Raw genomic sequence first — 25365 nt, 5'->3', positions numbered from 1 at the left:
ATCGTATGACTGCTCCCAGAAAGAAGGTGTCGCACAGAGCTGGGGCCTTTATGCCCCACAGAGTTAATCTAATTGCACCAGACAGATGCTTGCACATTTTTACAGTCCCCACAAGGGGAAACTCGATTTTATAGAAATCTGTCTATAGTCTATAACAAATGTCAAAAGTCTTGTATTTTGTTTGGTTACTTATGGTTAAGGTTAGGTAGGGGTTAAGGTTGTCATAGTTAGGATTACATTTTTGCGCACAGAAATGAATGGAGAGTCCCCACAAGGATATAGATACCTAATCTGTGCGCACGTGTGTGACTGAGCCAGATGTGGGAAATCCGGTGTTCATCGGCAGAAATGTTAAATCAGGCGCACTTCTCTCTGTTCACTTGACACTTAAGCATAACGTATTTGGTTGGCGACAAGCGGCGTGCTGGAGCTTCATAGTCACATGCGACTCGTAAAAGTAAGGAACCCTCGCGCTTTCATCATCACGCCATTATCTCCAAGAAGCACTTAATCCTGAACACAAGCCGTGCAGATTAGATGGGAAGCCATTCCCCGACCACAAAGGCCCGCACTCCTGCTGGTCTCGGCAGCTCTGCGGACACAGCCGAACCTGAGCTGTCATCCCAATGCTGGGAGCTCCTGGCTCGTAGTTCTATGTGGACCCCCCACCTCCCTCCACCCACTCCTGCTCCTGCAAAACCTGAAGGTACCGGGAACTCCACAGAGAAAAAGACACGTTGCTGATTCTCCTTAAACCGCACAAAGCTGGCATCATAAAACCTTGTATCTCTGCTTGACTGAAAGGTACTTTATTACCATGAAGAGAATTTCAGTTAACTCCAAAGACGAAAAGCTGTCTTATACAATGTTACATAGTGATATGTCTCTTAATTGCATGGTCAAGGTTGCGGAGGGTCCTGGAGCCCATCCCAGGCAGTAAAGGGCACAAGGCTGGGGTACACACTGGATGGGATATCAGTCCGTAAAAGGGCACAAGGCTGTGGTACACGCTAGATGGGATATTAGTCCGTCACAGGGCACAAGGCTGGGGTACACACTGGATGGGATGCCAGTCCGTAACAGGGCACAAGGCTGGGGTACACGCTGGATGGGATATCAGTCCGTAAAAGGGCACAAGGCTGTGGTACACGCTGGATGGGATATCAGTCCGTCACAGGGCACAAGGCTGGGGTACACACTGGATGGGATATCAGTCCGTAAAAGGGCACAAGGCTGTGGTACACGCTGGATGGGATATCAGTCCGTCACAGGGCACAAGGCTGTGGTACACGCTGGATGGGATGCCAGTCCGTAACAGGGCACAAGGCTGGGGTACACGCTGGATGGGATATCAGTCCGTCACAGGGCACAAGGCTGTGGTACACGCTGGATGGGATGCCAGTCCGTAACAGGGCACAAGGCTGGGGTACACGCTGGATGGGATATCAGTCCGTCACAGGGCACAAGGCTGGGGTACACGCTGGATGGGATGCCAGTCTGTAACAGGGCACAAGGCTGGGGTACACCCTGGATGGGATGCCAGTCTGTCACAGGGCACAAGGCTGGGGTACACACTGGATGGGATGCCAGTCTGTAACAGGGCACAAGGCTGGGGTACACGCTGGATGGGATGCCAGTCCGTCACAGGGCACAAGGCTGGGGTACACGCTGGATGGGATGCCAGTCTGTCACAGGGCACAAGGCTGGGGTACACCCTGGATGGGATGCCAGTCTGTAACAGGGCACAAGGCTGGGGTACACCCTGGATGGGATGCCAGTCCGTCACAGGGCACAAGGCTGGGGTACACGCTGGATGGGATGCCAGTCTGTCACAGGGCACAAGGCTGGGGTACACCCTGGATGGGATGCCAGTCCGTCACAGGGCACAAGGCTGGGGTACACGCTGGATGGGATGCCAGTCTGTCACAGGGCACAAGGCTGGGGTACACCCTGGATGGGATGCCAGTCTGTAACAGGGCACAAGGCTGGGGTACACCCTGGATGGGATGCCAGTCCGTCACAGGGCACAAGGCTGGGGTACACACTGGATGGGATGCCAGTCCGTCACAGGGCACAAGGCTGGGGTACACCCTGGATGGGATGCCAGTCCGTCACAGGGCACAAGGCTGGGGTACACACTGGATGGGATGCCAGTCCGTCACAGGGCACAAGGCTGGGGTACACGCTGGATGGGATGCCAGTCTGTCACAGGGCACAAGGCTGGGGTACACCCTGGATGGGATGCCAGTCTGTAACAGGGCACAAGGCTGGGGTACACCCTGGATGGGATGCCAGTCCGTCACAGGGCACAAGGCTGGGGTACACCCTGGATGGGATGCCAGTCCGTCACAGGGCACAAGGCTGGGGTACACACTGGATGGGATGCCAGTCCATCACAGGGATGTATCTGTATGAGTAAATCAATGAAACAAACATTTATCACAGTGATGCAGAATGAAAACTCATGTTTTCTTTTAGGATTTATCATCTTTCTGTCTCTCCACCTTCAGAGAGCACATAACCCTTTATGATCATTTATTTTTGGGAAACGCTGGCCCTGGGTCAGGAACACGGCATGGCCTTCATGATCCATATGGGTGCTGTGCGTGGTAAAGCTCCTTCTCCTAGATGAATGCCAATGTCAGCCTCTCACCATTTTTAGCAATATAAACATCCGTACATCTCAAAGCATAAGCCATGTGTAATTATCAGGGTAATATATCACTTTAATAAGACAATTTAAAAAATGACGAAAATAGTGGTAACACTTTATTTAAGGCTTTGTTTTTGGTAACATAAACACATTCATAACAAATGAATGGTTATAAACATGGCTATAAATATTTATCAAAAGGCATAACACATTATCACCATGTTTATTATGCATTATGAATGCTTTAGGAAGCTCTCATCTAAAATGCACTATAGATACCTTTATAGTGCAAGATAATGGTTGGTATAAGCATTAAGGATGCTTTGTACTGCATCATAAAGGTATCCATCAGTGCATTATAGATTATAGAGTGCTTCTCAAGGCAGTCATAATGCATAATGAACATGGCTATAATGTCCAATGCTTTTTTTAAATAGCTTTTAAGAATGCATTATAATTCATTATGCATGTGTTCATAAATTACTAAAAACATGGCCTTAAGTAAGGTGTTACCAAATCAGTTAATTTGACTGCAGTGGAATGGTTTTATATATGGAAATAATTAATGCAGAAAATGAATTGGGTGTGCTTAGGAGAGCGAGAGTTCAGTACAAATGACCATGTTTTGATAATGACCATGGGGGTGGGAACAAATTACTCTGAGGAAGTATTGTTTAGGCCAAACAACTACTGCTTTTGATGGCCGTCGACCTCTTTTATTTCCACAAGCTCCTCCCCCCTGTAACCTTTGACCCGTGGACCTCGGTAGTTGACTGGCTCTGTCCTTGACTGACAGCTCTCGATAATACCCTAGTATGTACTGCAGTCTTTCACACCAGGAGAGAATTTTTAATGTGGGAGGCCTTTTGATGAGTTTTTTTTTAATTTTAGAATAACGTGTAAACGGGTCTCCGCGCATGTATTCCGTATGGGTTTGGTTTGCTCAGTGGAACGTGGAGCTTCGTCCTGGAGCTGCTGAGAGGCAGGGTGTTTTGGTTGGGGGGGTGGTTCATGAATTGTGAATTCTGCTCACTACAGCCACTCTGGTGACATATGGGAGGTTTGGGGGGGAGGTTCTGCTCCCCGTGACGGGCACAGAGTCCGGCCGCACACCTCACGGGTCCCGCGAGGGGCAACCTTTTCTAAGGCCTTTGTAACCAAATCCTTTTGACAGCGGCAAACTCTGAGTTGAGGCTCGTAGGGGTGGCGGTGGTGGGGGGGGGGTCAGTCTTGGCAGAGGCCATGCATTCGAGCCAACCTATAAATACCCCTCCCCATTTGCCCCAGCTCATCTACCCCCACCCCCCCATAAACACACACACACCCTGATCCCAAAACAGGCTCCCCATGTTCCGTTCCATTGTGTGGCCTCACTGGTCTGGCTGGGACGCCCACGCTGGGGCCTTCGCTCTCTCCGGGGGGGGGGGGGGCCTCAGGACCAGCAGGCCCCTGAGGATTTAATTTCTCCTCTTTATTTTTCTTCTATGATTCAAAATAAAAAACTGTCCCACAAAGAAGCCTTGTGGCTGTTGGCTTCACGTCTGGGAAGTTTGGATTAGATATGCTAAATAAAAAAAGGGTGCCGCTATCTGACAGGCTTTCAGATATGACTTGGGGGGGGGGGGTGGCTCCCCCCACCCTTGCCGTTTGTTTCCAAAGGCAAAGGCCCAGGCTGGGCCTGAATAGCAAGATCCAATTGTCCTCTTTTCATATTTACCATCACAATGGTGGGAATTAACATTCCAACACCTACACTATCACTTCTGGATTTTTTCTGCTTCCAGGCATTATCTCCCAGATGCTTGTGTGGGCCGCCCTGATTACTGTATCTCCCCATCAATCAGGCAGCTTTAAACGATCGCAGACAGGGATCAGCCTCGCCGTTGTTGTGTTTCACGTGAGAAAAAGTTTACCGGCCCGGCCTAAATTTATTTAACAGCTTGCTAGGATGCGTGTTATGTCCCCGTAAGCTGACTCGTTCCTGTAACCCCAACAGAGCTGCTTCTGGGGGGGGGCTGATACTCTAATTTAGCATTTACTGCTTTTTTTCTTCTTTTTTTCACCTGGTCTTCTCACTAAAGCTGGGATCGGGGATCAAGGGGGGTGTTCTGAAGTGAGAAAGGACAGGTAGGGCCCGAGCCGGCTGCACAGGTAGGAGGTAGCGGGAAGGTAGGGCGTGTTACCCTGGGTGACTGTGAGTGGCACTATGCAGGCATGACAGTATGGAGCCAAACCACTGGGGGGGGGGCATGCTTCTCGTTTGAATGGGGGTGTTTAATGGCTACATTATGGTACGGCATACTGGCTGTGATCCAGAGGACCAAGGAGGGTAAATCTTTATGCCTCGTCCCACAGAGGCGAGTCTCTTTCCTCCGTTCTACCAGACGGGCTTTGTTTTAGAACTCGAATAAGGGAAGTGAAAGCAGAGATGTGGAGCAGGAAATAAAGAGACAGGTCCCTGAAATACACCTCCGAATCATGAAGTGGGACGGCACGGCCTTTTAGGCTGGCCTACGCTGACCGGGATCTTCAGGGTGCTGTCAGCACCCTCACCAGGCCTGCCGCCGCCAACCGGGTTCTTCGGGGGCTGTCGGTACCCTCACCAGGCCTGCCGCCGCTGACCGGGTTCTCCGGGGGCTGTCGGTACCCTCACCAGGCCTGCCGCCGCTGACCGGGTTCTCCGGGGGCTGTCGGTACCCTCACCAGACCTGCTGCCGCAGACCGGGATCTCCAGGGGCTATTGGCACCCTCACCAGGCCTGCCTACACTGACCAGGTTTTCCGGGAGCTATTGGCACCCTCACCAGGCCTGCCTACACTGACCAGGTTTTCCGGGGGCTATTGGCACCCTCACCAGGCCTGCCTACGCTGACCGGGTTCTCCGGGGGCTGTTGGCACCCTCACTAGACCTGCCGTCGGTAAAGGTGGGGAAAATCCTGACTCTGAAGGCCATAGTTACACACACGCCCCCAGTAGCAGCCCTACCCTCTGTGCCAGAGCAGTGTTTATTAGTGTAAACTCGCGTTGCGCCCACCTCCCCCCCCCTCCATGGGTACCCATCCCATTTTTGTCGTACGGACATGACAAGCTCTTTCCGCTGTGTGTCCCATTTAAGGATAAATAGAAGATGATGGTCTTATCTGATCTGTGTTGGATCATTAAAACAAAACATTCCTCCTATGAAATACTTTTTATTGTTATTTATAACCAGGGACAGTACGTTTTATTTTCCTTATTTGTCTTTGCAAGGATCAGGTTGAATGGAAATGCATTTGAAACAGGTTAAATTCTTTCCTTGTTTAAATCACTTACTTTTTTAGTCAGTAATTCTTTACATGTTGGATAAAAGATATTCAATATATAAAAAGTTTATTGATGTAATTTAACCAAAACTAAATTTTATTTTATCTTAAAAATGTGATATTTTTTAAATGATTATTATTTATATGTTTAGCCTGTGAATTCCAGCTGTCTTACAAATGTTCTCGTCACATGATCTAATGCTGTCATAATGAAGGACTTCTGAACACCTGACACCCATTGATACCTGTGACACTGATCCTTTTGCGTGTGACCCCCCCCCCCCCCCCCCGCCCTCCCCTCCAGATATTTCTGTTTCACATTAGAAGCAGGATTTTGTCAGCGCTGGGGTGCAGGCGTGTGGTAGATGTGAGGGTGTTCCGTAATTTGCAGGACGTAGGATATGTTTTTGCTCTTTGACATTCCAGTGACAGACGGCTTCGGGGCCCCACCGGGGCCAAAGAAAACAGGCCGGTGAGCCGGCTGCCGGTGACGTCCCACATCAGAGGAGGCCTTTCTGGCGTTTAGCGGCTTTGTTTAAACAGCCCAGCTTATCCGTGGCGTGATGAATTGTGTATTTTTTAAAAAGGAAACTGCAAGGGAAAGAATGCCTTAGCAAAATAGCGTTGCTGCAATCCCTCGGATGTCTCCGGCATGCGGTGGCGTGCGCCTGCGGTGGCGTGCGAGTGGGAGTGATGGGGACGGTGTTTGGGCTGTTCTCTGTGCCTGTGGCTCCTTTGGTAGCATGGTAGCCTGATGTCTCAGTGCTTGTGGGTTTGAATCCTTCATCCACCCTGTGTGTTTGGAGTTTGCATGCGTTATGTGGGTTTCCTGCAGGTTCTCTGGTTTCTTCCCATGGGCTGGGTGGCCTCTCTACATGGCCAGAGGTGTTTGCATGTGTGCCCTGTGATGGACTGGCTTCCTGTCCAGGGAGACCTCTGCCTTATGTCCTGTGCTGCTTAGAATTGCCCACCTTGGGACCCTGACCAGGATAAATGGATGGATTTAACTGGATGTATTGGTACCGCATTTTAAGAAGACACCCCATATTGAGGGAGGGTTACTGTATGATCTTTTTTTTTTTTAGTTCTTTTTTTGTGGCTGCCGCTGACCCTCTTTTCAGACACCATCTGCTTTTAGTTCTCACCACTGCATCCACAGTGAGGGTTGGTTATCCTTATTGGTGCCAAGAGTCCGACCCACACCTTTTGGATCTCCAGGGAACAGCTGGAGGTCAGGGGTGACAGCACTGGGCAGTGTTTGAAGATGGTTGGGGGTGGGGGTCAGTGGACTTTGTGGGGAGGGCTGCAGGAGTACGCCGTGCGGCGAGACAACCCTCACATGCATGCCCCCCCCCCCTCCCCAGCTACGCACAACCTATTTGCCTTGTGCTAAATCAGCTGCCTTCCACGCCACAGCCTCTGTTGACCTCTGGCTCTGTCTGGCAGTGTCCCCCATCCCAGCCGAGCACCGGTCAGAACGAGCAAAAGCACCAAAGCGGAATGAACGCTGTTATTTTATCATTATCAGTGCCTTAATGGAAGGACCCAGGCTAAGCCACCCACCCCCCAAAAACATGGATGTGGCAGAGGCGTAACAAATAGCGGTGGATCTTTGAGCAGCGCTGCGGTTACCTTGATGGATCTCATCGCCTTACTGCATCCGTTCCCATTTGTTTGTAAGATAAATGATGAGATGACACCTGAAAGGCCTCCTGCGTCTCCTCTGATATCAGTTTACTGTCTGCTAGTCAGATTCTACGTTTCAGCTGAGTTATCTGGGTGGGGGGGTCTTTTCTGCTCTGTTGCAGGCGGACATGATGTTCAATTCCGGAGTCTTCTGGATGGGCTTGTTCTTCATCCCTGTCACGTCGTTGGTCTTTGATGTGACCTACAAAGTGTGAGTCCCTCCCGCCGGTAGCAGCAAAGCTTCAACACCTGTAGGCTGTGCTTTTGCCCTTTACTCTTTGGGCAACAGCCATGGGCTGATGTGGGTGATGCCATTCTCACCCATCCAATCACTGACCTGCTCAGCCTTCATCAGTTGTCCCTTGGTTATGGTCTCTAAGCATCACTAGATACTATTATATTTTGTAATTCTCTAGTAAGAACCTACTCCTTATGGTATCTTTGATTTGAATAGTTATTCTGTCAAGTTCTTCGAATGTACTACATAGCTCTTCTATCAGTGCTAACTTGTACTTGTTCCTGATCATTCATTCGGAGCTCAGTCTAGGTGCTCAGTCTAGATGTACTACAACTCAATTTCCAAAAAAGCTGGGATGCTGTGTGAATGTAAGTAAAAACAGAATGCAATAATTTACAAATCACATAAATCCATATTTAATTGAGAATAAAACAAAGACAATGTATCAAGTGTTGAAACTGAGAATGTTTTATGACAAATAAATGCTCAATTTGAATTTGATTCCAACAACACGTTTCAAAAAAAGGGACAGGGGCTTGTTTACCAATGTGTTGCATCACCTCTTTTACCAACACTCTGTAAACGTTTGGGAACTGAAGAGACCAGTTGTTGGAGTTTAGAAAGTGAAATGTTGTCCCATTCTTGACTGATATAGGATTTCATCTCAACAGTTCTGAGTCTCTTTTTTCTTATTTTTTGTTTCATGATGCACCAAATGTTTTCAGTGGGCACTAATGCACCCCCACACCATCACGGATGCTGGCTTTAACTGTCCGCTGATAACAAGCTGGATGGTCTGTCTCCTCTTTAGCCCGGAGGACTGTGTATACTGTGTATATTGTCCATGATTTCTAAAAAAAAGAATTTGAAATTTAGATTTTTTAGACCACGGGACAGTTTTCCATTTTGCTTCAGTCCATCTTAAATGAGCTTAGGCCCAGAGAAGTCGGTGGTGTTTCTGGATCATGTTTAGATATGGTTTCTTCTTTGCATGTTAGAGTTTCATCCTTCACTTGTTCACAGACAATGGTTTTTGTCATGGTGTTGCTGGCATCAAATTCAAATTGAGCATTTGTCAAAAAAACAATAAAATTTCTCAGTTTCAACATTTGATATGTTGTCCTTGTTCTATTTTCAATTAAACATGGGTTTATATGATTTGTGAATCATCGCATTCTGTTATTTACATTTTACACAGCATCCCAATGTGGTTGCAGTTGGCTCCTTGACAGCTATGTGCTTGTGTTATACAGACTGCCTCCCTTATACGTCACTTTGGACAAACATCTCTGCTAAATAAATGAATTTGAATGTCACACACCGTCCTGTGTTGTACAGGGTGAAGCGGGTCTACTTCAAGACCTTGGTGGATGAGGTTCAGGAATTGGAGGCCCTGTCCCAGGACCCTGGAGCAGTGGTTCATGGGAAAAGGTACATTTTCTGCTGCCTGTGTTAATTAACATCCTCCCTAACAGTTCATGGGGGGTGCTGCATGTTTTTACTTCTTGGTGTGAACAGAATAGGAATTGACACTTCTGCCAGAATCCCCGTCAATTCTGTACATTTTTTGTTGAGTTTATTCTTTGATACCGTTCCTCCAGAGCAGTTCAGTAGTAACTGTAATGAGTTTGTGTTTGTCCAAAAGGATTTTTAAATCCAGTTTAACCGAGCTGCGCATATATGAGTGTGTATATACGCCAGCTGGTTTAATGCGTGTATTCAGCTTGCTTCATCATGCGAAGCACTGAGCCCACATTCCAGAACACTGACATTTCCAACCCCATTTTCGAGGTCTGAGGCCTCCTGTATCAGCCTGCATTCGGCCTGAGGGCGGGGTCATTTTTTCCCACCTCTGTCAGCGTAATTGATGTCATTTGTTTTGTGCGCGTGTTTTTCACAGCCCATTTGTAAGCGTTCACTCAGTAGGGGGGGGGGGGTGTCTAGCCAGGGGCGAAGATTGAGTTGGGGGGGCGTGGTTTGGCTGGAGACTAAACGAGTCTGTTCCAGCCTTTTATAGGCCGACGAATTTGACAGACCTTCACTGATGTGTTGACTTTCGAAGACAATGAAGGATCGCTGCGTTCGTGTCGGTTTAGAACATATCCTGCCAAGAGGACTCACTGTGTTAAATATGTACAGTGAAGTATATCATGACAGGTTTGTTAGTCTCCTCATGGCAGATGCAGGAATTGTACTGGATAAGGTGACGATAAGCCAGTGTTGGCCCAGTGCTGGTGTTTCGCTGGTGCGGTCAGGTGCTTCTCTAACTTAAACGGCGGGAAAATGGCTGAGTTTGTCCCTGAAGTGCTAGTCTCAACGGGTATGATTGTGCTTTGGTCCCTGGGCTGGTGTTGGGGCTGTCGATATGCCAGTATGAATTGATGGAAACCCAACATTGTAGACCAAAGCTCTTTAGCCTTAAGCTAAAAGTATCATATGTGTGATTGATGGGCAAAGTATAGCCTTCAGCGGGACGCAGAAATGATGCGTTTGGATAAACCAAAAGCTCTGTGTATATTGTCCATATACACCATAGTCTCTGTGGTTCTACGATCTAACAGGCCTCTTCTGTTTACCTGCTTCAGCCCACTTTTGGTTGTAAGCTATTACTTCCGCAGCCTTTGAAATCAGAGTCATCCATACATGGGGGGGGGGGGAGGGGGGCTGTAACTGCAAGCTAATTAAGGCAATCAGGTTTCTCACCTTAGAAATTATCCAACCCAGTGGCCATGATTATTTTATTATTGCTTTTTAATCAGCCAGATATTCAGCTTAACCCCAGGGGACAAGCGCTGGCGTGCTTTAGACTTTAACATACCTGTATTGTATTAATGAAATGCGATCTGACGGTGGTGTCCTGGAAGATGCAGAGCTCCAATCAAACTGTGATTTTTTAATGTTATAAGGCATGTTCTTACCTAGTTATACTGTAACATACCTGTATTGTATTAATGAAATGCGATCTGACGGTGGTGTCCTGGAAGATGCAGAGCTCCAATCAAACTGTGATTTAGAATGTTATGAGGCATGTTCTTACCTAGTGGTTTAACTCGTGCTTTTTCAGGGACGGTTGGGTGTTTGTCTTTATTACTTTTTATGGTGGTGGATTTAAAAAACATCTATGTACACATTTAACCTTTTGGGCCTTTTAGACACAGATATGAATATTCAATGTAACGCAGCTGTTTGAGATGGTTGCCAGAGTAACTGGTCAGAGGATCTGCCCATTTGTAACCATTTTTTTTTTGGTTATATGGAAGTATCACCCATCCCTCTAAATATTTTGCATCACATAAATCATGACAAAAGCAAAACATACTGTGTTTTTGCAATAAACTTGAAATATTAACCCAGTGTTTTTGGAGAGGCGATCAAGCCAGATGACAGGATGCATCACCAGTGGCCTTGAAATGATTTCACAGTGCGTGCCTCCAGTGCGTGCCTCCAGTGCGTGCCTCCAGTGCGTGCCTCCTGTGCGTGCCTCCTGTGCGTGCCTCCAGTGCGTGCCTCCAGTGCGTGCCTCCTGTGGACACCAGCAGCTCACAACCACAAATATCCCCCCCCCCCCAGATTAATTGAGGGGGCATTCTCTGGACTTAGTGTGTTTTTCCAGGCCGTAGGGGTAGTGTGGGATAACAGTCATCCAGTTTAATTACGGCTAACACTGCTTGCTGCTTCATGGCTCATTGAAACCAAGTACCTCAAACGCACGTCCTTGAAAGATGGATCCAATCATGCCAAAACTGTAGTTGTTCACACAAGTTTATTGGGGAAGGATCAGAGCAGAGGTTGGGCCATGGGGTGGTGTGTGTGCATGCCGTGGGGGGGGGGGTATCCTGGCAGGTCCCCAAGCACAGCTGGTTAGGTTGTCCTGCAGTAGTTCAGCCAGATCTTACTGCATGTCTCCGTGTAGCAGGAATGTGGGTCAGCACCCCTGCGGTGTTAGGCAGGGAGGCTCGACTGAACTACTTAACAAGCCAGCGCAATGCATGTGTGTGTGTGTCTGTGTGTATGTGTGTCTGTGTGTGTGTGCATGTGTTTGTGTGTGCATGTGTGTGTGTGTCTGTGTGTATGTGTGTCTGTGTGTGTGTGCATGTGTGTCTGTGTCTGTGTGTGTGTGCGTGTGTGTGTTTGTGTGTGCGTGTGTGTGTTTCCTGCAGTTTGACCGAGAGAGCCGGACTCCTGAAGAATGTATTCAAGAAGAACACGGCTGCGTACCGCGCTCAGTCCATGCAGCATACCCTGCTCCGTAAGTACCTGCTTCGCTTGCACATATCACACACCAACTGCGCAGACTCGCAGCCACCTTTCCGGCGCCCTCACGCAGCCACGTTGGCGGCGCCCGCCTGCATCAACCTTTAGCCCTATAGGAGACATGCCTGTCAGAGGCGATTTGCAAAGCATGTATGTGCAGGCAGTAGAACAGACCAGAGGTTTCGGAGGTACTGTGATGTCTGGTGCGTGTAATTATGGGAGACCCCTGGCTGGTGCAGACGTGTGCAGAAAATCAGTCTCACACGTGTGTAGCCCGTCATGCATGTCGACGCCCCTTTTTGGGACACAAACCCAAAGAATGATGGGACTCTGCTGTCATCACGTAAAAGCAAAGACTCGTCCTCACCTGTTTTTAAATGCGCTGCACTTGTGCCCTCGGTCATGTGAGTGATCTCTTAACTGCAATTATTTGAATCCCGACAAAGGAATAAATTTGGGTCAGTTGTTACCAATGCAGTTGTGAATAACCGTGCATGTCGGCGGCGAGTTCCTCCTGCTCACTTACTACAGGAAGCTTGTAGTTGCAGTTATCAAACAGTTTTTGAGTGTGAATTACTTTTTCCACATGAGGGCCCCAAATTTCCCATCCATCCATTTCCCAAACTGCTTATCCTTCTGGGTCGCGGGGGGTCTGGAGCCTATCCCGGAAGCTACGTGTACGAGGCCAGCCCATCGCAGGGCACACTCACACACCAGTCACTCACACATGCACACCTATGGGCAATTTAGTAACTCCAATTAGCCTCAGCATGTCTTTGGACCATGGGGGGAAACCGGAGTACCCGGAGGAAACCCCCAAATTTTCCAACTTTTAAGAATCATTTTACACTGAAGTAAATGTCAGTTTGTGTTGTTTGTCCACCCCTTGTGCAGTAGTTAGGTTATATTAAAGGTGTGGTAACATTCACTGTCGAAAATGTGCAAACTCCAATATATAATCGGAGAAAAAGGAAGCGCTTTAAAGAACTGTCTGATGTAACTTCCATGCAGCCGTGCAAATATGGCCGGACAGCTTGGGAGCTTAAGACCTTGAGAAGTAACCTTTAGTACTGGGGGTCCATTTACAGTCTCCCCTGGATTGTGTTGGCTTGACAGGGTGTGAAATGGCATTAGGTTAATACCTTCAGTTTAAACAAGGGGAGACGGTGCACGCACAAACGGAGACAGGGCGTAACACGACTGCTGCTCAGACGCACGACGACTGGCCTGTGTGTGCTGCCGGGAATCACTGTCCGTGCCTCGTCGCTGTTACCTTACTGCCGCATGGCGTCGCCTGCACACTCACATGTGCAAATGTACATCAGCACCACAGCAACCCCCCCCCCCCCGAGAAATTTCCCCCATCAGCCTGCACTGTACCATTCTTGGATTGATGTATTTCATTATCATTTTGTGCCCTTTTGCTTGGCTGTTTTGCTTGTTTTTTTCTGATCAGGGAGGGAGGGGTCGTCATGAACGTTGCCCGTTGTGTCTTAATATCCCTGCCCTTTGACATATCTTTATTCCCCAAAATGCCCTGAATGAATATTCCCCCCTCCCACACCAATACCTTCTGTTGTGTGCTAAGAGATGTCACATATTTTAATATCATTCCCACAATGCTTTGCTCTCACCGGCTTTCTACATACACCTGCAGCCCTGCAGGAATTGACAGAGTCACAACAGGTGTGAAGGTGAGTCAGGTGAAGGGAAACCTTCTGTAGTCACAGTGGTGGAGGGGAAGCTGTGTCTGAATGCAAATATAATGAGCTTAAGAAAGAAAGGTCTCCATTTTACAGTGAATCTCAGTTATATTCTTTTAGCTCAGCAAATTCTCCAAGCCCAGCATTCAGAGGTTTGGCTTTTATGGCTTTTGGTAGGAATTTACAACCTGAAGCTAAAAAATGAATCCTACTTTGCTAGTATTTTGATGGTTTTTGGTGAATTACAGCTCAACTTTTAGTCCAGTTATGACGCTGAGGAACTTGACAGACCACCCAGGCTGCTGCTTTGGGACTAGATATGAAATGAGTCCAAGACTGTGTAAAAAGTCATGGACGTATTAACACTGTTCCCTGTATCGCCTGGCTTATTAGTATGTATTGTGATTTAATTTCTGTCCTAAGGAATCTGAACTACCATTTTTAGCTAACATTTCAATTTGTTTTATTAATATGAATTTCTTTATTGAGACTGGTTTAGCTAGTAATTTTATCTGTCTGCAGATGGATACGCCTTCTCGCAGGACGAGAATGGGGTAGTCTCTCAGTCGGAGGTCGTCCGGGCATACGACACCACCAAACAGAGGACGGAGGAGTAGTGAAGCTCCGCCCCTTTGGGGGCCGATCCTCCACGGGAACCCGCCCACTCCCCTGGCACACTGGAGCATGCTGAAGAGTCACACCAGTGACTGACGAGGAGCTGCAGGAGTTCTTTTTATTGGGGCCGTAAAAACATCGAACAAAGATTTTAATTTGTATTATTTTTTCTGCAGCGAGTTAGCTGCGCTGACACTGTGAGGGAAGCCACCGTGAGCTTCACCTGAGTATTCAGGGCTCCTGAGGTCTGACAGCCCCAGCTTGCCACAGAACTGTATGCAGACCACGGTGTCTGCAGACCAACTGATCCCAGGGAACGGAGGGAAAGACCGCCTTTCATACCATAAAATTCAGACGCTGGAAGACACAGCACAACAAAGACTCCTGGATCTCGCCTTAGAAGCGATCGTGACAGGGAGCGAATCCTTTTAACGATGACATAGTGTCGATTGCCACTACAACACAACCAGCCGTGCGAGAATGTAGCTTGCCAATGAGACACAAATGTGATTTTATTCCTCCCTGTGATTCCTGAATGCCGTTGCAGCTGAAACATTAATGTATTCGGTTTTATGTACCGAGGGTTAGCAAGTCATTTTCACACTGGAGCATACTATGGGTATTTTACAGACGAAGGCTTTCTGCTAGGTTTAGGCTGGCGTGTGTCTATAGGTTCCTTATTTCCTCTCATTATCCATTTCCCTCCTTCCTAATTTTTTTTGTCTTCCACAATTCCCACGCACTGCACACATTACCCCCTCCGCACCCCTCCGTAGCTCCTCTTTCCGGCCGAATGCATTTAAGGTGTGGCGGCTGGTAGGCCTGGCTGAGAGGGCCGTCCATCAAACGCATCACTCACCCCATTGGCCAGTTTCGGATGAAGGTGGGCTTTGGGTCTGGGGGTGGGCCTGTGAACTGCTGTCAGTCCATCAATGCATCATTCACACTCCGAGGGGCCAAGGTCAGAGCCTAGTGGAAAGGGTGGGGTCACTGCATTTGTAGATTTTCTTTTCAGATTTTTATATCCTGGAACATTTATTACATGAGAAGTAAGTGCCATTAGCTCAAGGGAAAGTGATTTTTAGCCAGTCAGTCGTGGTGCTTACACTGGGACAGTAACTGCGTTCGTATTTTTATATTCAACCAGTAAAATGTAATAAATCTTCTGTTACTAGATCCCCCCCGGACAGCTCATTTAATTTTTTTTTTTTTTTTTTTTTAATGTGATGGTTATATTTAATTTATAAGTAGCATTGCAATGTTTTTGGGAGATTAGTTGTGCGTGTGTGTGTGTGTGAGACCCTCTCCCTGCCAGTGAGGTTCAGGTGTGCTGGGCACCGCACCCATCAGCGCCTTCCTGCGGGCTGACACGCGGCTGTGTGGTGTGCTGAGACTGCTACTGCGTGCTCTGGTCCGCTTTCCTACCCGCCGCTGCAGGTAGCTTGGCCCGGATTTGTCTGCCACTGACTCCGTACCTTCACAGCCCCAGGAGCCCTCTGGGTGTCATGGAAAATGTTGTATCATGAGCTTCCAACTCCGAAATCTCAGCAGAGGGGGTCCAGCTCTCCCAGAAACTCAGCGGGTGCTTCTGTTATTGCATTTTAACTTCTGACACTGTCCAAACAGCTGCCTTCTCAGTGTCCAACCAACCAGCATCCAGGATGACAAACTGCTGTCTGTTTATAATAAAGTTCACTGGTTTTGCTCATCTTATTTTGTTCCTATTCTTCTTTTATTATTAAACTTCCACCTGCTGCCAGAATCCAACCTTGGACACCATCGCTTTTACACGAGGGGTGTGCGAGAGAGTGTATGTGCACAGGGCACGCCTGTTTGTCAGCTGTTGTCTTAGTGCTGTTGATTTTTATATCCTTCGTGTTTACTCTGCATGCAGGGACTGCACCTTTATACTCTGTCTTTTCTTTGGTCCTTTTTGCCAGCAAATAAACTGCGAATGTCGGGGAGAGCGACGTGTTTGCAGGCTTCCGTACTGATCCTTGAAGGCACAGCACTCCTGATGGTGCAAAGCTGAAACATCTGCTGCCTCCCCTTCCTCACATACGAGTCTGTTTGATATTTAGGGCAGGAGTGCAGCTTGAAATGTGGTGCAGTCCTTCTCAGTCATGCTGAAAGACTGCTCACAGGACTTGTCACATGCTGTCCAGTCTTGAGGCTCATTTATTCAAGCCCGTGAATGGAAACACTGAGTGAACTAAAGGTATTTCTTGAGGTTTATATATGTCGCTGGAAAAGCTGTCCCCTATAAACCAGTGGCCAAGCTCACTCCCATATGCTCCTACTTAGTGGAACTGTGAACTTAACTAAACTTTGTAACACTCACAAAATAAGATTTTGTGTTCTTAAATGTATGAAACATTTCCTTATCTTTACAGTACCTGTGGTTTCATTTTTATAGGTAGTTAGGCCAATTAAGATAAGCCGCTTTGTGAAATATGCAAATAAACTGTTAGCTCTTTTTGCCTTGTATATGAAAAATGTCAACAAAATGCCAAAAATTATCCCTTGTATGATTATTCCTTGTATGTAAGTTTGCATGTAAACAGGGCAGATCGATTCTAGCTGTCATCTGTCCCAGGAACTAAAATCTTGTCCAGATGGGACGTAACATTGAATCTTCCCTCAAAAACATTTGCCTAGCCTGAATGATGAAATGTTTATTATTTGATACACTCAGTTTAGTCAGTGTACGGTATTCCTAAATGACCCAGCATCCACATTACATCCAATCAGAGGAATGTTTTCGGATTATTTAAATAGCCCAAGAGCGTGAATGTTTATCTGGGTCGGGCCAAACAGGGCCAGGACCTCCTGAACTTCTGCTTTACCCCCATGGCCTCCGTATGGACAGCTCAGCTAAATATGAGGGAATATGAGGCAGGAACAAGACAAAGAATAAGCATGGATGCCCAGGATATGCTGGACGGCGTGTCAGACACCAGGCTGCTCACACAGAGATAAGGGGGGGTTTACGGTTATTACTTAGATACTATTTATTAAACAACTCTTATTTGCCAGGCCTCCCCAACTGTAGTCCTTCCCTGGTGCTGTGTACCCCCGCATGTAAAACCTATAATTTATTGTTATTATAGATACATCAGCATCATGAACATTCACAGCCATACTGACCAAACACAAACGTTCCATTTTTTCAACATTCAGAAGCAGGACCCCCGGTTTGAGCCCTGTCCACTGCACATTTGTCCACCTGTAGTCACTCCTGCTGCTAAAGAAGGCACTTTGAGGTGTGACTCTAATTGAGATACTCTTGTAACCCCCCCCCACTTAATTCCCATCCCCTTATCTGGCCTCATATCCAAACCATAATGGTGTCTTGAGCCCCAGAATTTCCAGGTCTGTGGCCCAGACTTGGAGACAAGTCAGAGTGAAACGGGCGGTCCGATCGCTTATCGATGTATTTCCACAGAGTCCGTGAAGTGACTGATGGCGGACTCTGCCCCAGCCGGCTGGCCCAGCAAAGCCCACATACTTCATCCACTTTCTATGGACTGTGTTAAGACTAGTATACCGTTTGAATTAAGTCCTCTATTCATTTTTCCCTTTTTTACGAAGGCTCGAGATTGTTTTCAATTTATTTTTTGACACCGAAAATCCATCACCAATTCAGTTAACTCTGAGGCTCAAACAGGTACCTAGAGTGTAAATAAACCCACAATTCTTATGTATCTGCTAAAATGGGAAAGCAGAAGCAAAGTCCTTCTTGAATGATTTTCTCCTTCCCTGGAAAAACAGGGGATGTTGGTTGAATGTTGGGAAGAAAAGAAAAACAAAACTGAAGAAGGAGGAACCGACGGCACACAGCAGAATACGCCTCCCTGGTGTCGCTGGCCAGTGACCCCCCTGCCAACACCCCGTTTGCTCTAGAACCAGACATCCAGCAGAACATCTCCCTGCAGGGTGACCAGCAGCCTGTCAGAGTGACACCAGTGTCCCCAGTCAGAGCTGGTGGACCCCAGCTTTTGTGTTTCTCATCTCAGTTTGTCGACCAGCTGGCAGAGAATCCCGGGCTGGGCGCCAAGGCGTGATCTTCCGCAAGAGCGCCACCTTCAGGAGAGGCACCGCCTCCGTCTGTCAGCTCTGCCCGAAATCGGCAAACCCTTTGCCGGCGGGAAACGGCTCCGGCTGCAGGGGGAAGGAAAAAAACTGCTGTGGAAGAAGGAAGCCACCGTTTTGGGAGGGGTGCAGGGTCTGGTGTAGCTGCAGTGGGGTGTGGCCATGAGAGAGGCCTCCTGGGACGCAGGCCGGGGACGTGTAGGGCGGCGGAGGGGGTGCCGGTAGAGGCGGCTGGGTTTGGCCTGGGGGCAAGGCCGGGGTGGGCACCAAGCAGCCTTGCTGTGTCTGCGGCTGGCCAAGCGCGGCGCCGTCGGACCGGCCCAGGGAGAAGCGGCGCGTGGAGCTGCCCCCGGCCGCCGAGCCCGAGCTGGTGGTGGCCGTGCTGGACTGGCGGGATGGCGTGCGCAGGCTGGTGGGTGGCACCGCCGCCGTCAGGATCATGGGGATGGTCTCGCCCTGGCAGCTGCGCAGCGAGAAGCGGATAGGCGGCTGAGCGGGTTGCTTGGGCCGCAGACACGTGCAGCAGTACACGGCCACCAGGGAGCCCACCACCACGAAGGCCACGAAGATGGAGCCCACCATCAGGAAGGGCACGTAGATGGGCTCTGCGGAGAACACGGGAAGAGCTCATCAATACTGATTACACGATTCTCACCAGGTGAACTTAAGACCCTCTGAACCCCACCCACCCATCATAATTGGCAAATAATAGCCCAGGTGGGAAGGACACACTATAAGTGTTATTATTTTAAAGTAGGACTCCATTGCACTATGACGTAACAGCCTTTCCATATTGTAACGCTTTCCTTTTAAATATTTACTCTCACTAGCATCGCTTTTACAACCGACCTCAGCTTATTTTAATGCTAATGTAAACGTTTGTCGTTCTGCTAGATTTGAATTTTCCAGCTTGACTTACTGAAATCGAAGAAAAACGTCTTACTTCTTTTTTAAAAACCGCGACAGCACCACTCGAACGGTTTAAACATTTCAATTGTTCATAAACTATGAAAAATGTCCCGTGTTCTGCATTATAATATACGGATACTCTACGATGTTTGTAACTTAAGTAATGCCTCAAGATTAAAGTGCCAAGATCTGTTACATATCAACAGCAGATTTGGAAAATATTGGGAACACGACATGCTTGAGTTATGTAAAGCTAAATAGACAGGAATGAAAATCGTTTTGCTGTGTGTTAACTCCCTGAGAAGGACATGCATAAAGTGTCCTCACCTGTAGCCTTAATTTAGTGCTTAATTCCGGTAAGAGTCCGGCAAGGACAAAAGCTGGATCGCTGAACGCCCTTGTCCGCATCCAAGTGTTTAAATCACATAAAACTGGGTGTGTTACCTTCGGCCGGACGAGTCAGAGCTGTCATGGCTTTTAAATTGTCGTATTTTCTTCCGAATTACTTTTTGGCATCTTCAGAGTCTGATCTGTCGCGGTTAACTATATGCATTTTTATCGTCAATATACATTTTCATAAGGAAGGTAACAAATTATACGTGCGCAACGAGAGACAAGACATAGGCCCAAGTATCATTTAACCAGCTAACTAAGGCGTTCCTAACACATTTTCTCGATTTCCCAGAAAAATTATTGTCCTTGTATTACCATATGAGGAAATAGAAGCTTTCTCATGTCCCACGTAACTATAGCGTGTCATTCTGCAATATTTCGCTCCAAGGTAAGTTAAGCCTTTTAAGTGCGATTGGTACTGTCTCATTGTACCCTATTACAGTAATTGAACTTCACATTTGATTTCTAAACCATATTGCCAAATACAAAAACGTATAGCCTGAATGATTAGTGTGTACATTATTTGAATCAGAAAAATATATTGTATTAATAAATAGTTAATTCATTAAAAACTGGCAAACCTGTAGAGTAAGCAAATATAGGCTAGCTAATATATCCTATTGCGTGTCAGAAACATTAAACACATAACCAGTGACGCAATTTAGTCTGTTTAAAAGTTACGGTAGTAATTTACGCTTTAGCATGTTTTAATTCAACTACACAGTCTACACATTTTTGTAACAAAAAATATCACTTATCCTCTGGTCTTTCGGCTTTCTTCTGCACGTTTGCCACTTGTTCACTTGTTTAATTGAAATATAAAGCGATGATTTTATTACCAATTCAGATTAGAAATATTATTTAAAAGTCAGGATTTCGGTATGCACCCGTATGTCGCATTTTGATTTATATAGTTTTATTTTTGGAGTATATAGTGTAAGTTTAGGTATGAGATGATTCTTCAGATACATCGTCCGTCTAGACCACTTTCACGTCCTTTATAGCCTACTGTGCAGATGCCAAAAAGACCAGCGTATATCCAGATTAACCGCCTGAGAAAGGTCTCTTGTTAAAACAAAACTCCATACATAAAAAGCTTCAGGCAACTTCACCACAAGAATAAAATAAATCATAATTCCATTCATGTATTTATGCGCAGCCTTTTTTTATATATATCAAAGCATTTTACGAGGGATCAATCTAAATTTTGATTTATATAGCATACTATCTGGCCATGAACTTTTTTTTGCCGTAGCCATATAACTGGTACACCGTTTGGAATTTTATTAAACAAAAATATGCAGTCTTTTGTTGTCTATTTGAACAAGTCGTTCTATTTTGACACAGGGAAACCAATAAATCTTGTTACAACAGCGTGAAGAGACGTCTGGTCATGATGACAGTCATGATATTACCTGCTTCATGCCTTTTTTTGGACACATTTTCAAGTAACCCGAAGCAATCGAAAACATTTAAAATCGTATAATTACTGCAGTTTATTACTTTTGACAAGCGAGTAGAGTCATTGTACTTGGACGTGTCCCCAGAGATGTCAGCGCAGAAATACTCTTCTTCGTAAAGAGTTTAGTGCATCACCGGCAAACCATGTTGACACATAGTACGGACTTTGGCAGCGTATTAAGAGTCAACGACCAGTGCATGGTTAAGATGATGAGACTTTAGTTAGAATATATGACAAGTTTGCAAAGACGGTTCTGTGTTCTGTGCGATTATAGCCTACATGTAGCCTGTTTAACGCATTTCCGATATTTTACAGTGTCAGTAATAACATGCCATAAAACATGTAATTGAAGAACCCGGACTTTGGCTACAAGCTGTCCATAAACCTGAAATGATTCTAGCAGATAGGCTACTTCGCTACGTATTGTGCATAAACCTGAGTCTGTTTCAAGCAAATATTCATATCCAGCGATGCAGAATTAGCCTACGTAGAATAAAACCAAACGTCAAGTACAGACGTGTGTTTGGGGGACCTACGTGCGGCGAACTCGGTGTTTTCTGCTTCTCTGTCGTTGGTACAGCTTCCCTGGTCCAGTCTGGCGTCCACGGCCGCGCAGCAGTATCTCAGAGAGCAGGATCCGCAGCAAACAGTCGCGTCCATGGTATCGAAGTCCTCTGGACACTGGAAGCCGTCGTGGTAGTTCCCAGAGGCGTCCAGCCAGCCGTGGCAGTATTCCCCCTGGGCATCCGATATCCGCAGGTTACACGTTAAGTAGCCCAGCAAGAGGCAGCTGAGCAGGCGCGTCATCCCGGGAGATGCTCCGGCTTCTCCGCTAAGCAGTTATATGCAGCCGATGTCCTTTTCCTTGCGGAGATTCTTGTAATTTGCGTAAAAGAAATATTATTTTAGATCTTAATCTCTTGAACGAAGGTGGTGGTGACTCTTTGGATTTTATACACTGAATATTAAGAACAAACTGACCCTGTGTTATGTAGATGTTATGGGGAATAGTCCGGGACACGCTAAATATAGTCTTTTGAGTTTAATCATATGTCGTCCCATCTCCGCGTTTCGGGGATTTTCCATAGACTGTAAGAAATTTGGACGGAAAAGCCACGATCCCGTCTTTCAGTGACATTTCCCATTTATGCATAAGATAAGCAATTTTGAGTTAGAATGTCCTCGATCTTGCGCAAAGATTTTGACAGATCGGGTCAAAATAACTTCCACTTGCTCATGCTGACTGGAATTAAGGTTTGGGTGTGCAATGAGAGCGGGAGACGATACGGTCCTTTTCTTATTTCTCACCTGTCTTATTCTGAAACTGGAAAGTCACAGTGCCTCGTTTATCCAGCGTAAAACCGCGGTATGCCCCTGCGCCCGGTGCGGAGCGACGGTCCTGTTGTGTTTCTCCGGCTCCTCCTGCCTTATTATGAACCCCGAGCGACGCGCACGCTGCGCACTTGCGCGTTCACGTCGGAGGGGAGAGTGAATGTCCTACTAATTAACCCTGATGAGACGGGAAACCACGGCCATGGTAGTTTGCTTGGTATTGCGAGTCATTAGATCTTATATAGTTTAGTTCTTCAGACCATTTAAAGTCTATGATTTACTCGAATTCTTTAGGCTATGTTGCTCGTTAACGTATGCATTGATGTTACCATTTCGAGGTATTTTCTTAGTCAGTAAAGCTTTCTTTACACCAAGCAGCCGACATAGACCTATATACTTTACAATAAATAGGACATTCATGGACATTGCGTTAAAATATTAAGTTTAGCGTTAAAATAGGCGATTAAATATTAAAAACATTAAAATATACATTTATATTGTTCACGTTACATCATTGTGGCAGCACTAATTAGGACGTTAGTTTATTTTAAATTTAGTTAGTAATTAGTTTGAATCATTAGGTTATATGAGCATCTTCATCGTGATTAATGTCGTTTATACGCTTCACTCAACATTTGGGAGGCATAATAAATATCTAATAGTAATTCTATTAAATAGACATGAATTTTTACAAAATTTGTTAAAGAAACTATATGAGAGGACGTGAAAATGAATGAAACTTCGGGTTTTTCTTCTTCTTTTTTCTTTGTTTTTTGGTGTTGTTTACGTTACATACATTTCAAGAATATCCCAGATACGATTATCTAGCTTCCAATACGAGCAGAGTCCTCTGCAGAGATCAGCGTGGACTGGAAATCATCCCTAAATAATTGCATTACAACACAAATTGTTTGGTGGCCTTCTAAATTATTTAAGGCTGACTGGAGCTGAGACGCGTCTCATTGACCATTCAATTAGTGATCTCTTCAGTGCACATGGCAATCGTTTCTGTAATATGTCGAGAGGATTTTACATTTTGTATTATAATTATGATGGTTTACTGCCCTCTTGTGGCGAACCAAAAATATTTAAATTATATGATGCATGTTCCTCCCGTACCAGAAAAAAAACTAAAAATAAAAAAAGTAATTTTGCAATGAACCCATTCGTCGAACACGAGACATTCGCCTTCTTATTAAATGTTCCGGGGATGTGGACTTTAAATCAGTGCTTTGTTTGTTGATTTATTTAATTTCTATTTTAAAGGTCGGATGTCTGCGTATGCCATTTGCGAAATTATGTGTACATGGAATCTCCAGGTTCATGAATGTTTACTGAAAACTAAGTTTATTTTGCCGTTAACTTACACAGCTGTAAATACACAGTTGTCACTCACTTTTCTTCTAAGCAACTCTACTTCTCAGTAATACTTAAACTGCATCCAAGCAATTTACTTCTAAAACATTGACAGAATGATCCAGAAATTTGACAGACACCCAACTGTAGAGTGACTTACAATTTTAAATATGCAATGAAAACTTCCAGAGAGTCTGAACAACTTTAAAATAGTTCTCGTTTTGTTTTCTGGATATTTGTTCTATTTTAGCTTTATAAAAACCCAACATATCTTGCATAGTCATGCAGACCGAAAAGATTGTGTTTAATATAGCGACATGGAATCCTGAGTGAATAATTTACCGTATTTACCGTAAACTATTTACTGTTTTAAGCAGTTTAAGACGTTTTTGAACGCTAAAATAATCATATGAGTATATACGTAAACATCACCAGTTTTTTCTTTATGTCAATCATTTCCTGTCCACTAAGCTAGTATCTCCGGTCGTTGATGATTGGTAAATGACATGTATTTAAATCTTTCGCTTTGAGACTGGACTGTGCACATATAAATACATTAGTTGGCTTCTCAAAAACTTTAAATAAGATGAGGTAACATTCATATATCATGAGGATTTCCTTAAAACTAAAAGCATTTGAAATGTTTATTTCCTGATGAATTAGTGAATTACATTTTCCGTGTCAAGCTTCCTGGTAATTGTAGTTTTAGAATTAGAAAATTATCTATCTATCTATCTATCTATCTATCTATCTATCTATCTATCTATCTATCTATCTATCTATCTATCTATCTATCTATCTATCTATCTATCTATCATCTATCTATCTATCTATCTATCTATCTATGTATTTATGTATCTATTTATCAAGTATAAACATTCAGTCAAATTCATTTAAAACAAATTAAACGGACTCTGATTTATAATGCATGTTTTACCTATTACATTTAAATTTGAATCAGGAATACAGCGAAATTCTGAAAATGTCTGTCAGTGTCCCTCATGTGTTGTTGGGTAGTAACTCTTGAATTATGAGGTGTAGTCTGATTGTATCTTCGGTGTAACTTCTGGTGGCGCTGTTCACGCTCGTGAAGCAAATTCTTATATACTATGTTTAATATTTTGCTATATATACAGAACGTTTATTACATTGCAACGCTCACTATAAAGAGTAACTCCATAATATGTGACTATTATATTTATATTACTCAGCTTTCAGCTTTGACATTACTCATATTTAAAATTTGTCCTGATTTATTTTTTGAATGACAAATTGTTGTTTCTCTTTATTACAGGGCTATCCGTCGGTCCCGATTAGTGCACTGATTAATCCACTACTAATTATCTCTACCCCTTTACATTTTAATCTATT

The 25365-nt window shown here is 45.6% G+C and overlaps 2 protein-coding genes across 12 annotated transcripts in view; one reads left to right on the top strand and one right to left on the bottom strand.

The window, feature by feature from the left end:
• Positions 1 to 16158, top strand: part of LOC111853960 (phospholipid-transporting ATPase IA-like) — a 99522-nt gene extending 83364 nt beyond the window's left edge. For 7 of the 10 annotated variants that reach the window (XM_072697994.1, XM_072697996.1, XM_072697993.1 and 4 more), the window contains 3 exons: positions 7763 to 7851; positions 9217 to 9309; positions 12039 to 16158. In XM_072697994.1, the coding sequence (XP_072554095.1) occupies positions 7763 to 7851; positions 9217 to 9309; positions 12039 to 12240 (384 nt within the window). In that variant the 3' untranslated portion in view covers positions 12241 to 16158. The remainder of the gene's footprint in view (positions 1 to 7762; positions 7852 to 9216; positions 9310 to 12038) is intronic. The other 3 variants (XM_072697999.1, XM_072697998.1, XM_072697997.1) reach the window with 1 other exon arrangement.
• A 951-nt stretch (positions 16159 to 17109) lies between these two features.
• On the bottom strand, positions 17110 to 22727 carry shisa3 (shisa family member 3). 2 transcript variants are annotated; one of them, XM_072698004.1, is made up of 3 exons: positions 22615 to 22723; positions 21839 to 22182; positions 17110 to 19147 (listed from the first exon to the last, which is right to left on the bottom strand). In XM_072698004.1, the coding sequence occupies exons 2-3, from the start codon at positions 22111 to 22113 to the stop codon at positions 18463 to 18465; spliced, it is 960 nt and encodes a 319-aa protein (XP_072554105.1). In that variant the 5' UTR covers positions 22114 to 22182; positions 22615 to 22723; the 3' UTR covers positions 17110 to 18462. The 2 variants fall into 2 exon arrangements, with proteins under 2 accessions (XP_072554105.1, XP_023687216.1); XM_023831448.2 differs by having other exon boundaries at positions 21843 to 22727.
• Between the last annotated feature and the right edge of the window lie 2638 nt (positions 22728 to 25365).

Source organism: Paramormyrops kingsleyae, chromosome 12 (genome assembly GCF_048594095.1).
Source record: "Paramormyrops kingsleyae isolate MSU_618 chromosome 12, PKINGS_0.4, whole genome shotgun sequence".
Lineage (NCBI taxonomy): Eukaryota > Metazoa > Chordata > Actinopteri > Osteoglossiformes > Mormyridae > Paramormyrops > Paramormyrops kingsleyae.
This window is presented reverse-complemented; position numbering and strand designations above follow the sequence as displayed.

Coding starts and splice junctions, on each gene's coding strand:
- shisa3 (XM_072698004.1), bottom strand. CDS start 22,113: ATGACGCGCCTGCTCAGCTGCCTCTTGCTGGGCTACTTAACGTGTAAC. Junction 19,148..21,838: donor ACCGAGTTCGCCGCACGTAG/GTCCCCCAAACA, acceptor TGTTCTCCGCAG/AGCCCATCTACGTGCCCTTC.